Below are 17,139 nucleotides of genomic sequence, written 5' to 3'. Positions count from 1 at the left end.
ACCACCAACCTACCACCACCTACCTACACACCACCTACACCTACACAACCAACCTACCACCTACCACCTACCTACACTACCTACCTACCTACCTACCTACCTACACCTACCTACCTACCTACCTACCTACCTACCTACCTACCTACCTACCTACCTACCTACCTAACCTACCTACCTACCTACCTACCTACCTACCTACCTACCTACCTACCACCTACCTACCTACCACCTACCTACCAACTACCTACCTACCTACCTACCTACCTACTACCTACCTACCTACCTACCTACCTACCTACCTACCTACTACCTACCTACCTACCTACCTACCTACCTACCTACCTACCTACCTACCTACCTACCTACCTACCTACCTACCTACCTACCTACCTACTCACCTCCCTCCTACCTACCTACCTACCTACCTACCTCCTACCTACCTACCTACCTACCTACCTACCTACCTACCTACCTACCTACCTACCTACCTACCTACCTACCTACCTACCTACCTACCTACCTACCTACTACCTACCTACCTACCTACCTACCTACCTACCTACCTACCTACCTACCTACCTACCTACCTACCTACCTACCTACCTACCTACCTACCTACCTACCTACCTACCTACCTACCTACCTACCTACCTACCTACCTACCTACCTACCTACCTACCTACCTACCTACCTACCTACCTACCTACCTACCTACCTACCTACCTACCTACCACCTACCTACCTACCTACCTACCCTACCTACCTACCTACCTACCTACCTACCTACCTACCTACCTACCTACCTACCTACCTACCTACCTACCTACCTACCTACCTACCTACCCTACCTACCTACCTACCTACCTACCTACCTACCTACCTACCTACCTACCTACCTACCTACCTACCTACCTACCTACCTACCTACCTACCTACCTACCTACCTCCCTACCTACCTACCTACCTACCTACCTACCTACCTACCTACCTACCTACCTACCTACCCCCCTACCTACCTACCTACCTACCTACCTACCTACCTACCTACCTACCTACCTACCTACCTACCTACCTACCTACCTACCTACCTACCTACCTACCTACCTACCTACCTACCTACCTACCTACCTACCTACCTACCTACCTACCTACCTACCTACCTACCTACCTACCTACCTACCTACCTACCTACCTACCTACCTACCTACCTACCTACCTACCTACCTACCTACCTACCTACCTACCTACCTACCTACCTACCTACCTACCTACCTACCTACCTACCTACCTACCTACCTACCTACCTACCCTACCTACCTACCTACCTACCTACCTACCTACCTACCTACCTACCTACCTACCTACCTACCTACCTACCTACCTACCTACCTACCTACCTACCTACCTACCTACCTACCTACCTACCTACCTACCTACCTACCTACCTACCTACCTACCTACCTACCTACCTACCTACCTACCTACCTACCTACCTACCTACCTACCTACCTACCTACCTACCTACCTACCTACCTACCTACCTACCTACCTACCTACCTACCTACCTACCTACCTACCTACCTACCTACCTACCTACCTACCTACCTACCTACCTACCTACCTACCTACCTACCTACCTACCTACCTACCTACCTACCTACCTACCTACCTACCTACCTACCTACCTACCTACCTACCTACCTACCTACCTACCTACCTACCTACCTACCTACCTACCTACCTACCGTACAGTTTGCACCAACAGACACGTACTTCATATTTTTAATAAGAAGCTTCTGACAATGCAAGCTGAACCAATTCAATCACAGGATTAAATGGTTGAATTAAACATTAAGTTTTTAATTACATTGAATAGTAAAGAGTTAATATTTGGCTGTTTTAATATACCCAGAAATTGAAAAAGTAGAAGAATTACTAAAAAAAAAAAAAGTAAATAGGTATAAAAAAAAAAAAAAAAAGTTATATAATACACACCCAACACACATACACTCACACTCACACACACACACATGTAAATTTTTTTCCATTTCCATTTTTAATTTTAAAAATATCTTAAATATTTATTATTAGGAGGAGGAGCGGGTATTTTGATATACAGGTCTAACCTACTTCAAAATTCCTGTTGCTAACTATTGCTGTACAAACTGATTTAAACAATAAATATATATATATTTTTTTTTTCTTTTAGCTCCTTTATAAGAAGTCTCGTGTTGTATTATATCCCATCAAAAACATAAATGTAAAAATGAGAGCCAAGTCCAATATTATGATATATACCTAGGTTGTTGACTTCAACGACAAAAGAAGTGAGATCTAAATGGGTGCCAAGTACAATGGTCCTTCCTGAAATGTATTTATAACTTTGTCTTAGATTTTCGCGATTATTACACATTGAAATAAAACTAGTTTTAACGGATTTAATCGCGTATATTAATTATTTTAACATCCCGACGTTTCGAGCACTTTGCAGTGTTCGTTCGTGGGTCAGTCTGCCCGTGACCACGGGCAATCCGTTAAAAACTAGTTTTATTTCAATGTATTTATAACTACATAAAATATCATTTCTTCTTATAACTTAGGATAATATATCGTTGCCTAAGGTCTGTCTTGACTTGATTAGAGAGAGATTTAAAAAAAAAAATCCTGGGGGTAGTGCACTGCGTCCTCGATATCTATGGATTTATAGCACTTAACTTCACCCAGTACTTTCTGCATAATTAAATTGTTTATTTCGTTGACTGTTTCATTCCTGGGAGAAATTATTTTTTGTTATTTAATGTATGTATAATGTAAACGCATACATGTAGTGGTGTATCACACTGTACAAGAATTTGTTTCCTACTTTTCCTTAATAATATTTTGTGAATATGCCGATGGTGTTTCGAAAATCTATAAATAAATAAAATAAAGAAATAAATTGAAGCTTCGTCATTGGTGGAAAAATCAAACATTTAATTTGTAGTTTAATTTCTAAAATATTTTCAATTGTAATGTACAACTTTTAATTGGCTTGGCTTACAATCATAATTTTTATTATTTTTAAATTTTATTACTTTTTATTGGTAAAAATGTAAGCGTTTTCTTTGGACGAAGAAATTGTAAATATGCACTACAATTATTTTATTGGCTGATGCTATTTTCAGTTTTTGTATATATACTGACACAATTTTGAATAAAATCATTCCGATCCGACCAGCAAGCAAGTGTTTTATTTTACTCAAAAAATATCTACAAGTAATAACTAGAAGTAAGCTAGGGATGCATCGATACGCATTTTTGCCCATACGATACCGATACTCTTAGAAAAATATCGACGATACCGATACCGATACCGATACACTTATCGAATTTAAGTAAAGGTAAAATAAATGTAAGTAGACATGTTGATTGATTGTTTTTATTTAAAAAAAAAATTAAAATAAAACGTTACAGACTTGGAATGTGAATATTGGTAATTAAGCTCAGTAAGTAAGGTTCATTAATAAGAGCTAGTAACTAAAAATATATAATCAAATTTTTGTTTAAAAAACTAAGTATTATCTTATCAATTTGTCATTTTCGTTGCAAACGAGATAATACAACAAAACAAGAGGCACGTTTACATTACTTTTTTAAAACATGTAATTTGAACAGTATCGTTGTATCTGCCAGAAAAATATCGCCGATACCGAAAACCTGCTGTATCGCCGATATATCGGTATCGGATGCAACACTAAAATAAGCTAGGGACCAGTAACCCTATAGAATTTTGACAATGATTAAGCAATTCCAACGCTTCTATCTTGTTTTAGACACAGGGTGTTTTATATATAATAAGAAGGAGGAAAGATATTTCTGTATGTCGTGTGGTAGGACATTTTTCCCAAATCTTTTTAAAGGAATTAGGAGGACCCTTCTAGAAAATTTACGATGGCACTCATCCCCTTACAATTACATTTCCCACTACTGGGAACGCATCCCATTGGGCGTATGTCAAACAGATTTTAATTAACTTTTTTAGAAAATAAGACAAGCTGACTTATTATAAAAGTAATGTTTAATTTTGAATCACAAAAAAAATATAGAGTAAATAAACAACTGAAACATAGAGACGGCATTAAAATGACTGGAACCCGAGGCGGTAGATTCTGATATGGCTGGAAGACGCAAAGCAGGCGCGAAGGGCGCCGGGGGCGTGGTGGTCGTGGAGAGCGCGGAGGGCACGGAAGGCGCGGAGGGCGCGGGGGAACCGGCGGGCGTGCGCGAAGGCGCGTCGGCGCCGGCGGGGCTGGAGCGAGCGGGCGGCGCCTCGTCCGCGCCGTACTCCGCCGCGTTGTCACCGTACTCGCCTGCCTTCAAGCCTGGACGTGAAGTTCGGGACGGAGCCGCCTACGGGTGCGTATGCATAATATTCACGAGTCAAACTTGAGAATGGTTTCAGTTGAGGATGAATATAATGCATACGAACTCTAACGTATATCAACTAATAATGAGAAATACTTCGTGTTAAAACATTTAAGAAAGATTACCTTAAAATCGGCACGGTTCGGTTCAAATTCTATCGACTGCGAGACGGGCTCATGAGCAACCTCGAATGGGGGGTCGGTGGCTACGGAAGATTCAACAGTGCGCGAAGCTCGCGGTAAGGTTATAGCTGAAAAGACATCTCATTGAACACATGCTAGGACCTACGTTGGACTCGTACATCGTACTCGTACCGGAGTAGGCATCTATATCAATTCTATGCTCTATTATTATATCGCTACAAAGTGTTGTATTGCCAAAATTCGCTTGGAGGTAGGGCTTTGTGCAAGTCCGGCTAGGTAGGTACTATCCACTCATCAGATATAATACCGTACTCTTTTCTATGTGTTGTATTCCGGTTTTAAGGGTGAGTGAGCCAGTGTAAAAGTCTAACTACAGCATTAGGGACATCGCATCTTAATTTCCAAGATTGGTGGCGCATTGGCGATGTAAGAATTGGTTTATATTTCTTACAGCGCCAACTTTTATGGGCGGTAGTGACCGGATATATTGTAAGTTGTAATCACTACGATTTGTATCTGTAGGACATAATAGTTAATTAAATTTTCGTTATTCCTTACGCGAAGAAAGTTCGGAAAAGAGTGTCATATCTATGGACACCAAATGCTTCGTGTCCTCCGTTTCGTCTAAGAGGTGCTCCGTACATTCTTCCGAGCACGTCCTTCTGTAAATACATTGATCTTCGTACGTATAAGTATGAACGTTGGTATTGATTTATGTTACTTATCTTACATTAAATGTTCACGTTATTGTCGATATATACCAATTTTTTTTCTTTAGAAGAATATCCATGATTGTTGAGTAATATAAAAAAATACAAAATTACGATTATATTGGTGATGCTGTGAGAGTTTCGTCCACGAAGGCCTCTCCTAACGGACTCTAGCCTGTAGCCAACTGTAGGGAGATATGGTTTCGACAAATATGTCTGCAAGCTTTCCGAGGGGCAGTAGTGTTAATACTAGCAAAAAAACGAGGCGCAGCAACAGATAAGCCGAACAACTCTTTATCGGTTCGACCCGGGATTTTAATGCAGAAACTGGGAATCTACAAACTACAAACGTAGTCACTTGTTTCACGCAGTGGTAACTTTCATAATATATCGATATATCCGGGCCTTTGCGGGCGGAGCCGAAAGGTGAGATTCTTATCCACTGAAATAACAACGATGAACGTCTTCGACACGAATCAGAGTGGCAGCGGAATAGTGTCAATAAGACCCAACCGCTACTGTTGCTAAAAAAAACTGTGTCCGCTTAGTCACTGTAATCTTATTTATAAATATATTAATTTCTTGTACCGTCCACAGATGCGAAGTGTGTGAGCACAATGAAGAAAAGAGCGCCAACGGGCAATATTCTGTGCTGCATACGTTTTCTCACAATGCGCCACACCGTCGTCGTTCGCCATCACACTCAACACGGCGCAGAGTTTTCCGTCACACACCACGCCACCGCCCATATCGCGCTGTCAACAGATCATAAGTAACGTGAAATAATGTCATCATGTTAACATCCAATTAGTATATACTTGATGTACCTCGCAGAGATCATCACCGGTGAAACACAACAAGCGAGAATGCGAAGCGCTCCAATGAGGTACCAGCCCCGCACAATGTGTATCCGATGCGAGCGCTACGTTGACTACGCGAAAACGCGCTCGTTTAGTCCCTCCCTCAGTGGTCGCTGATGGAGGAGAGATCGCAGAGAGCGCTCGTATGGCGTAGCACATGGTGGCGCTTTCGCCCCCATTGCGAGTTGTCGACATCAATATAGGCTGCGCCTGTGCTTCCTTTCCGAAGGGCGCCTCCAATTCAATGACGGCAATGTCAAGCGCCGGATCTGCCAGGTCTAGGCCGTTTCCGGCAAACGCCACCCGCGTGACGCGGCGCGCAGACGACGCGAGCGGCGCCGGCGGTCGCGCGCTCAGCAGCGCCGCGGCCAGCGCCCACAGCTCGCGCGGCACCGCCTCCCCGCCCCTGCCTCGCGCACAACGCGCTGTCGTCACACCCGTCCGGGTCGAAACGAGCGACGCGGCGCACTGCCATCCGTTCGGATGCTCCAATATTATCTACACAACATTGTGTAAGCTCTGTCGTATAAACGTTCCAGTGTATAGCAAAACTATGAATATCATTGCATGTCACCGTATAATATTAGTAGGAAAAAACTCATTTTTAGGAAACGCCTGTAATAAGCGTCTAGTTACAATGTGGTGTGATTTTTTTTTTAATAAAACAGAGAACGAGTAATTTAGACAAATGAGAATGACAGCAGAGAGAAGTGCGTCAAGTACCATAAAACTAGCAGAATCACTTTCGTCGTCGTCATCGACGTCGAGGTCTTGTGCTGCAGTCAGAAGCACCGTCAGCAACGCGGCTGCAAACAGCGATCTGCGCGTACACATAATAAACCCTCTATTCTTACTCACACGTTACAATACATTTGTTCGCCGCTGTGTGATAGCGAGGTACAGATCGATTTCGTGAGCGCCAGCCTATACTCTATTTTGATCGTGTGACATTTATCTGTCATTATTTTTTCTTTATGTGAACGTAATTTATTTCTGCATAATACGCTGCATTCACACGAGACAAATTACGACCAATCATAATTAACTTTCAATGGCTATGTGAGCTAATGATTGAATAATAAATGTTATTGTTCCAATATTCACTGATTGTTTCAAAAATACCATCGTCGCGGAAGCCGCATTGGGGATGAAAGAGTATACGTATGAAAATTTTAAGGTAAGCTTTTCATATTTTAATAAACGACTTAGGAACTAAAATAAAGCTTGAGCCTTTTTACTACAATTTCATCAACCATTATGTTTAATTCGGCCTTAATTTGGTTGGTAAGTTATGAAAACATTTATAATAGTGTCCGAGTTTGCTATTTAAAAATAAAACTTCTTAATTTTAGTTGTCAAACTTACTCAAGTAGATAACTCAGGATAAATTGAAGTTAAAAATTGTAACAACGAAAATCGTACTCCTTCAAAAATGTTTGCTGGTAAAAACTAGCAAAGTCGCCTGACTGACTAGTGTCCGTTTTGATTTGTTGCAACTTGATTGCTGTGTCCGAAGATTTCTTCTTGTTTTCATTTATTTTGAGTAATTGTACTGATCATGTTGTGAATATATAGCTATTGGAATTAATTTTAGATTGGTTAGTTTTTCGTATGTAGCGTAGCGTAATGTAGCGTACATTGACAGTATTTGAGTACTGAGAAGCAAAAAAAATATTCAAATATTGATCCCAGGGAGCCGCACCACAGAGTAGTCTTTTCTTATCCGCGACTACTAGCCTATTTACCAACCAATCAATATCGCCTACAGTAATTAATATTTCTTCAAGTGATTTAAACACTTCTATCGGTTCTGTCACATCGCCATTAATAGTACAACATCGGAATTAAGAGGACTACAAGAGCTAAGTGCCCTTGAGAATCGCACGCACACACTTACAAAATCAACAAAAACGGCAAGCCCGTGAACTAATGGTTAAGCGAGGTATCGAGGTTACGCCCGAATATTCTAATAGATGGCGCCAAACCGATAATAATAATAATTCATTTATTTGCCAGAATATGGTACATAATATAGATGGTCATTTATAATGATTCTCATATTCTACCGATTTATCGGTGTGCAAATATTAAAACATATTATAAATATTAAAACCGAGCGAAGTAAGATCAATCATAAATCTCATAAAAAATAGATAGGACAACAGAATTGTTTTTATTTCTTTCGATGTTAGTTAACAAATGATTATAAAATAAAACTGATTCAATTAAACTTACAATATTTTTATTTATATTTTGTATAAAATAAAATAGACAGTTAGTTTAAACCTTTTTTTTTTAATATTATTATACCACAATTAGTTCTTACACTAAATATTAAAACATACCAATTTTTAACAATTTATAAATGTTTGATAACCTATTTATGTAATAAAATCGTAAGTGTTCGAAATCTGTAGTGTAGTAACCGTGGGGTAGCATATAGCGTAGTGTTTGTTCGTTTTATTAATATCGGTTCACAAAGAAAATATATATATTCAATTTAGAAAAAATACATCTAAATATTTACTAGAACAAAATGTCGTCAAGTCGATTTGGTTGAATCATTTGTTAACTAGGTTTAATCATAAATTTCATAAAAATAGATAGGATATTAGAATTATTTGTATTGCTTTTGACTGTTATTCGAAAATGATTAAAAAATTAAACTGATTTAATTAAACTTAAAATATTTTTATTTATATTTGGTACTACAAAAAAAAAACATTTAGTGTTCATTTTTTTTATTTATTTTCACTTTTATGTATGAATGTATGTACATATGTCCTGGAATCTTACAATCAATATTACACCCATTTCCACTGAAGCTATGGAGCTGAACACACATATTTAGTCTTGATGAGACAATACACGATTCATGAATTGCTGCCATATTCAAACCAATATGGCGGACGTTACAAAAAAATTAAAATTTTTGAATTACGTACAAATGACACTTCTAAATATTCTAGTTCTCTGGTTCACAACAATTAATTGTTTTTTTTGTTACGACTTTACTTTTTTTTTATTATTGAAATTAGTTCATACTTAACTTTAATTCCTATTGTACACAAAATCGATAAAATTAAACTCTTACGCAATATAAATAGCATCCGTGTTATTGTTTGCGACTTTCTTTATTCTTTAAAAAATAAATATATGTTAGTAATTATATTTTTATTAATTATAAAAGTATTTATTTAAAAAATATGTATCTAAACATGCCCCATAGTACTTTTAATGAAAAATATAAAATTGCTTCGAGTTCATGTGGATCGAATGTAGATACTCTCAATTGATGTTATTTGACCAAACTATCGTAATATTTAAAGAATAGTTCGAAAAATCTGATTCTATGCGAACTGATTGCACCTTATTTCTAATAGATGTTTTCAATATTCATAATTTATATAAAAAAAAATTGTTTACTAATAAAATTCTCTTACCTTTTAATATCGTTCATATGTATGTTCGGTGCTTAATTTCTATAAACGTTTTTTAGTTTTGCTCACGCGTTTCACTTTATTTCCCATATTTACACAATTAAAATTTATAACAAATAATATAATAAAAAAACAAATGCCTAATTACTACTACACTATTTTAACTTAATATATTTATTTACAAGAAAGAATAATATTTATTATAAGAAAACATGAAACAATGAATTTACAATTAAAATTACAAAAAAAATATCTCGTAACGTAATGATGCGGCGAAAAGATCAACACATCTGCATAACATCAGGCCTCGGCCGGCAATGTTGTAACTCTGTACACGACTACACGGCGTTTAAGCACACATGCGTACGCATTTTGTTTGAAAATAAGAATATCTGATTTTAAAAAAATCTATTGATTTTACTAAAAAAGTTACACAAAGGCTAAGTAGTATATTGCTAGTAGAATAATCTGACAAAAAACCAGAATTATTGAATGTATATAAGTATAGTTATTATTGGTTAAAAGATTTTTTTAGAGGTAACTTTGTGTTTTTTTTCTATTGTACCAAATTAATTACATCATGTTTTCAAAATAACAAATAACTAGCATGTATCCTGAAGATTATCATATATTTTCACTTGGTTTACTGTATTGGATCATATACTTTTTTGCATTATAAAACTTGCCTTTAGCTCATGTAGTCCCCTTAAAGTTTATTCAATGTGGCTGTGACGTCAACGCATTAAGTGATACCCCTGATAATATATGGACCAATCAAACAAATCAAACACATTAATTTATTTACTTGGCCCCAGGATATATTTCTTTTTTATTTGAATATTTCTATCCTATAACATTATCTGAGATATTGTTACATAGATACTAGCGGGTCAATAACTTACCACCAAAATAGGTCAAACGTACGAAAATTTAACTTTTTTATTATTCGTGTATTTCTTTATACAATTATTTTATCAGCTTTTAAATTAACGGTTATTAATCGTCGTTTCATTTAATGCAATGACTTGTTTTCTTTCTGTAAATTCTGAAATTCACTTCGGGTCGGATAGATGTGAGAACGCAACGACGAGTAGCCCTGCGGCAAACATGACCCTCGTCGTGCTCTGGGTCGAAACTCGTCTGACCACCCTTTAATAGACTTTAACATGTAAGGGGATAATAACAGTATTCAGTAGAAACAGTTCGACAAATATAACATAATACAACGGTAGTGCGAATAGTGCAGGCGGGGTCGGGAGTTCGAAATGAAAGGCAGAGCGGGGAGGTGACAGTTCATATATTGGCGTCGTCGAGCGCGCGCAGCTCGTCGGGCAGCGCGTGCAGGCGCAGCGCGCGCTCCAGCAGCGCGTCCGCCAGCGCGCCCGCCGCGTCGCCGCACCACGCCGCGCCGCGCACGTGCAGCCACTGTCGGCGGGAAGGGCGGACGTCAGCCACTCGCTCGACACCGGTGGGAGCGCGCAACGGCGTCCGCCGTCCGCAGCGTCCGCCGAGCCGACGAGCTCGACACGTTTACCTTGTGCGCCGGCGCGGCGTCCAGCGCGGCGTACAGCGCGGCCGGCAGGCGCGGCGCCGGCGCGCGCGCCTCGCACTCCACGCGCGCGCTCCACGCCAGCGCGCCGCCCGCGCCGCGCGTGGCCCGCCGCGTCGCGCGCGCCGCCCGCTGCGCCTCTGTACCGACAGCTAGTTAGCGAGCACCTCGGGACCCGTGTCGCCGTCGCGGCCGGTACTCACCGAGCGGCGCGAAGTCGGCTCGCAGCGCGGCCAGCAGCGCGGGCAGCAGCGACGCCACGGCGCCCACGTCGCTCCGCGGCGTCAGCGCGCGCAGACGCTCCTCGTGCGACTGCTCGCCGCGCGCCCAGAGCGGCGCACCCGCGCTGGCTGTGAACATGGTTATTATTTGGACGGTATAATATAGGGAAATTTATGTTGCTATTACGTTTTTTCGTGAAACATAAATACCGAGAGCGAGATAAGCGTTGTCGGGGAACAGCGGAGACAGAAGACGCGCAGTGACCGCCGCGCGACCCTCGGCCGCCGCCGCCGCCGTCAACGCGCACGCGCTCTCCTCGCAGTAGCGGCTGGCGTCCCCGCGCCCCTGCGCCGCCTGCAACGAGCACTCGATGAGCGAGGCCGGGCGGGAGGCGCCCGCAACGCAGCAGCGCCGGACTCACCGCTCGCAGCGAGGCGTCGCGTACGGCCCGCAGAAGCTCGGCACGGCGCGGCGGCGGCGCCAGCAGCGCCCGCGCGCGCGCCCACTCGCCCGCGCCCGGCAGCAGCGCCGCACTCGCACCCTCCGAGCCCTCCGCACCCTCCGCACCCTCGCCCGCCGCCGCCTCGCTCTCCACCGACGCGCACTGCCTCTCGCACTGCTCGACATGAGGGGTCGGTGAATTCAAAACGATTCGATCGAAGCGAGATGGCATCACGACACCGACGATCGACTCACCGTCTGCAGCGCGGCGTCGAGGTCTTCCGGCGACGGTGCCACGAGCCGGGACGGAGGCGCACGACCGAGGACGGCACAGACGAGCGCACACGCTCCCTCCTCACTCGGCTGCCCTCCGTCGTTCGTCGCACTGACCTCGCACACGGTTCTGTAACGTCACATGTCCTCGTCGAGTCATAAATTCTTATAGTGAATCATCGAACCGACTACGAGCCCAACGACGTCGGGCGGCGACCTGGCGACGTAGAGCGCGTGGTGCGGCGGGCAGGCGGCGTCGAGCAGCGCGGCGCGCAGGGCGCGGCCCGCCACGCGCAGCGCGGCCTCCCGCCCCGCCGCCAGCAGCTCGACGCGCGCGAACTCTGCGAAGGGCAGCGGCGAGGCGCAGTCGAGGCGGCGCAGCAGCGCGCGCGCCTCGCTGCGGATCCGCGCCGCCTCCGCGCGCGCCTCGGCCTCGCCGCCCGCCGCCAGCAGCAGCGCGTGCAGCCAGCGCAGGCGCCAGCACACGAGCGCCGCCCGCACCCAGCCGCGCGCCCGCGCGCAGCACGTCTCCCACAGGGCGTTCACCCAGCTCAGGTAACCTGCGGTAGGCCGACTACGATTTGAAGTTTCCGCCATTCTGTAGTGTCTATGTGTCGACGAGGTGGCCCTCGTTTATTACATAAAGGATAAAATTATAAATATAGTATTAGCAATTATCCCATCGATGACACGACTGGGTAGTCGTCACAACTGTTTATAAAAAGAGCAGGTAGACCGCCGGGCGCTCACTTAGATCCGGGCCTCCGTCGCGTACGCATCGGTCGTATTTCTTTATTACGTTGGCGTTAGGCTAATTTCTCCTTCTGGTTTCTAAAAATAGTGATGATGATGAAGATGAATCTCTCGAGACCAGTTCGCAGTCGGCGTAAGTCATGGAAGCGCCCAAAAGACGCTTCGTTCAGAACTTGATTACAAAACATTGACAAATAATTCTAAATAAAAGTTAAAATCCATTGCGTGATGTTAAACCGTAAAAATGTATTTCATGATGGTTTCTGAATCACCACTAGCGTTTGGTTCGCACTTGGCCCCAAGTTGAGAATTTGTGTTTTATTGCAACTACAGCGTCGGAGTAATAAGTATCACCCAGATCTACGGAAGTGGTTTTCTGGATTGTGAGTGTATCAGAAGAAATAAGTTCAAGAAACAAAGCGACATACATTTCGATATACAGAGAGGATAACTCGAGTGACTGACCCGTGTCGTCCGAGAAGTAGTGCGGCGGGTCCAGCAGGAGCGCCAGCAGACGACGAGCGAGCTCGGGCGGGACGCGCGCGGGGTGCGCGGCGGGAAGCGAGTGCGCCTCGCGCAGCAGCGGCAGCAGCGCCTCGCCGCCGTCCGCCGCCGCGTCGCCCGCCCAGCGCGCCGCCCACTGCGTGCCCGGTAACAGCGGCACCTGCGGCCGTCGCGCCCGCGTCAAATCGTAAGCGCCCGCGGAGGCGAAGCGAGGCCGATGCGCCGGGACGAACCTTAGCGAGCAGCAGCAGGCGCACGGAGAGCTGCAGCAGCTCGTCGTCGGCGGCGACGGGCAGCAGCAGGTCGGCCACGTCGTGCGGCAGCGGCGTGCGCTGCGGGTCGGGCGAGCGCGCGGCGGGCGGCGCGGGGCGCCAGTGCGCGGCGGCGCGCGCGCGCTCCACGCGCACCCACCTCGTGCTCAGCGGCAGCCCGCTGGCCGCGACCTGCGGGCGGCGCGAGCGCGTGAACGTCTCCGACACCACTGCCTGCTGCGGGGAGGGGGCAGTCGGGAGGCGGGTCTCACTTTGTCCTCGAGATCGCGCAGTCGCCGCTCGGAGCGCTCGCGGAGATCCGGGTCGTCGGGCGGCGGAAAGGCCGCGGACGCGTAGTTCATGGCGACCACGAGCTCGACGGACATGACGAGCCTCTCCCAGAGCCCGCCGGCGCGCAGATAGGACCCTACGGCACGGAAGCGATCGTGTGGTATATCCGCCGCTCGTATGATCCCAGATAGTGATCGCCGTGTCGTCTCACCGACGCAGTAGAAGATGCGCGGGTAGGCCTGCGGCAGCGCGCGGGTGTCGGCGAGCGCGGCGCAGGCGGCGGCGGTGAGCTGCGCGGGGTCGCCGCCGGGCGCGGCCGCCAACGCTCTCAGGAGATGCTCCCATAGCTCGATCCGCACGTCCACCGACTTTTCTGTGGAGTACCGAGCTTTAGATTTAAAAAAAAAACAATGTTTCTTTCTATTTTATTAAAAAATTCCGTTTTGTGCCAAGTTGTCACTGCAACTAGTAACTACTAACTAATCACAGAGAGTATTAACTAATCGCACGGAATATGTAAATCTAGCTCGACTATCTGAACTCCTTCTTCGACTATACAAACAGGTTCCGTTACAGATAACGCTTGCAAAAGCATGTTGGCGTAGCATGACATTGGAATTATTTTGATCGCTTTACAAAAACTACTATGGATTCGCATTCGTTATATTAAAACGTAATTACTTAGAAAAACGCTGCGACGTTTGTACAAAAATAGGATGTAGGTCTCCTCCCTCTTCAAATGACATCGACTGCGGACGACAAATTGAAATATACAAAGTCTAATAATATCAGTTGGAAGTCTGACATTTCAACGGGCATAATAGAGAGAGCTCAATGCTCACCCGCGGCCAGCATGTCGCGCAGGCGCTCGAGGTACGCGTGCGGCGACAGCGCGGCCCGCAGCGCGCTCAGGCGGCGCGCGCGCAGGCGGCCCGAGTGCGGCGCGCGCTCCGCCGCCTCGCTCGCCGTCTCCAGCGCCGCGTCGGCGCCGCCGCACACCTCCTGTTCCAATATGTATTATAGCCTCGACGGCCCATCTCAAGGGAGACCAGCAAATTACGCAGGATATATTATAGTGCACCTGTGTGTGCGCAAACACAGGTGCACACTCATAATTCGATGGGACGGCGATACGCCGCGACGGGATAGAGTTCAAACATCAAGATAATTCGGCATTTTTATTTTTATGCACCTTCTTCGGTAACTCCAAAGTGACTAAGGCTCACGGGGCCGTTTGAAAATATCCATGAGTAAACATACGTATAAAAAATGAAATGAAATGTGCCAATGAAAGGGCTAAGGCACCTGAAAATCGATAAAGCGTTCCCAGAGTAAGACGTCCTGCGGGTCCCGCGCCACGAGCAGGTGGTAGGCCGACACGCGCTCGGCGACGGCGGGCGCGTCTGGCGCGTCCGTCGCGCGTCGTGCGTAGTAGCGTCTCTTGCGATCGCGCACCGCGCCCATAGAACGCGGCCTGACGCATTCGTATCTGTAATTAAATCTCTCATTTGTATTCTGAAACTAGCACTAGCCCATCATATAGATAATAAAGTTATATAGATGTTTAGAGTATCTGGACATTTTGCTACTAACACTTATTGATATTAAAGGATACCATGTACTAGCAAGAAAGAGATCTTAAAGATCATACCAACGTATCACACATGAGATAAGCCAACAATAGCACATTGCTACTATACATTTATTAGACATTTATTAGAACAAACGGGTTTAAGGAACACCAGAATAACAATTTGTCAAGTATCATATGCCAAAACATTCTGTGGAATATGAAACATCTTCTAGTACAGTATTATTGGTTAAGTACTTTTATCATTGAGACAACAAAAAAATGTCTCATTTATTAATATAGATTTTGTACCTTCAATTATTTGAGAACAGTATTCCAATGATGTGTCAGTGCAAAAATGAAACATTGTTTTAATACCTATCTGTAAATTAAAATGTAAAAGTCATTTTTCTGTTTTCAAGGCATTTTGTGTAACTAAACTAAAATAAATATTAAGCAGGCAAGATAATTCCACTTAAGACTAAACAATAACAGTTTTCAAGCAGTTCAGGCATTTAAATAACAGCTGATAATTCTTGGTCTATGTGAAATAGTGTTGTGCACACCTTATCCTATAATGCCCTGCAGTAAACTTCCACAAAGATTATTATGAATACCTTGTTTATATACCCACTGCAGGGTCTATAAGTAATATAATAATATTTTAAAATTATGAAAGAAACTTACTGAGGTCTCCCAGGATAGTAAAGAGTAGAAACCCGTAGATTCCCGCGGTCTAGCTTACGATCGATGTAGAACTCTTCGTTGCTTTGAACTTGATGGATAATTTTGGAAGCATTCGATAGATTTTCCCTTGCTTTATCATCTTCTGAATCACTGGCTAACAACTGCGATTCTGTAGACTCTGCTTGATAATCTATTCTTGCTAATTGTTCTAAAAATATAAACAATAAATAAATAAAACAACACTTACACAACTAAAACTATAGAACAATTAAAAATTAACCTGCGTCTTCAATATTTATATTTTCCACTTCTTGAGATGTATAAGCTGGGAAAAGAGCCATTTGCGTTTATTTATTATGATTATTTTGCAACAAATAATTAATAAAGGATCACAATAACATGCTTAAATGTAATCTTGTATTTGTTTTCGTAAGTCCCATTCCCATTAATTTTTGCGGTAAATGGTAATTGTATTTGCATTTCCAAATTGCAACTGTCAAGACTTGGTCAAGATGACAGACGTGACAGTGTCAACTTGTCAAGTAAAAATATGTAGTTAATAGTTATGAATGCTCTTTTTGTCAACTTGCTATTCTAGTCTATGGACTATATAGTTTAGGGTAAGAAGAGGTATTTGAAAATTGTCCATGGAAATGCGCTAAATAAGGGTGGGATACTTCCCAAGCAAAAGATTAACAAATACGGTGATTCAGAGTCTGTAGCTTTAAAGTTACACTCTTTTACAAATTTTGCAGCATTCAAGGTTTTCGTCGCTTAAATGTGCCAAAAACAAGACACTCATTCGAAATAGATCAAAAATAGTTGAACTACCCAGTTCAACACAAAAAACCATTCATATTCATCAATTAATTTAGTAAAATTTGGCTATTTTATTTTAAAAACATGATTTTAATGATTTGACTTAAAATATACATATAATATTATTGAGAATAAAACATACAAATACTTCCAGATATTCTAGATGCGATAAATTATATAAGTCGAATATTATAAACATCATACATGACATCGAGACATATT

General features: G+C 43.5%; 2 protein-coding genes across 3 annotated transcripts; both read right to left on the bottom strand.

Moving 5' to 3' along the window:
• Positions 1-4,127: 4,127 nt before the first annotated feature.
• LOC125067106 lies at positions 4,128-6,951 on the bottom strand (the record flags this gene model as incomplete). The annotated part of the gene is made up of 6 exons (XM_047675484.1): positions 6,841-6,951; positions 6,085-6,615; positions 5,846-6,012; positions 5,106-5,209; positions 4,530-4,654; positions 4,128-4,389 (listed from the first exon to the last, which is right to left on the bottom strand). Coding segments are annotated over exons 1-6 (1,300 nt in total), but the record flags the coding sequence as incomplete, so codon positions are not given.
• A 4,277-nt stretch (positions 6,952-11,228) lies between these two features.
• Positions 11,229-16,614, bottom strand: LOC125066992. Of its 2 annotated transcripts, XM_047675345.1 has the most exons (13): positions 16,379-16,614; positions 16,099-16,306; positions 15,147-15,330; positions 14,684-14,843; positions 14,053-14,214; positions 13,823-13,977; positions 13,533-13,742; positions 13,261-13,459; positions 12,260-12,602; positions 12,025-12,172; positions 11,750-11,944; positions 11,538-11,682; positions 11,229-11,456 (listed from the first exon to the last, which is right to left on the bottom strand). In XM_047675345.1, exons 1-13 carry the CDS (start codon positions 16,437-16,439, stop codon positions 11,263-11,265), a joined length of 2,364 nt encoding a protein of 787 aa, XP_047531301.1. In that variant the 5' UTR covers positions 16,440-16,614; the 3' UTR covers positions 11,229-11,262. The 2 variants fall into 2 exon arrangements, with proteins under 2 accessions (XP_047531301.1, XP_047531304.1); XM_047675348.1 differs by lacking the exons at positions 14,684-14,843; positions 16,379-16,614 and having other exon boundaries at positions 16,099-16,235.
• Between the last annotated feature and the right edge of the window lie 525 nt (positions 16,615-17,139).

Source organism: Vanessa atalanta, chromosome 10 (assembly GCF_905147765.1).
Source record: "Vanessa atalanta chromosome 10, ilVanAtal1.2, whole genome shotgun sequence".
Taxonomy (NCBI): Eukaryota; Metazoa; Arthropoda; class Insecta; order Lepidoptera; family Nymphalidae; genus Vanessa; species Vanessa atalanta.
This window is presented reverse-complemented; position numbering and strand designations above follow the sequence as displayed.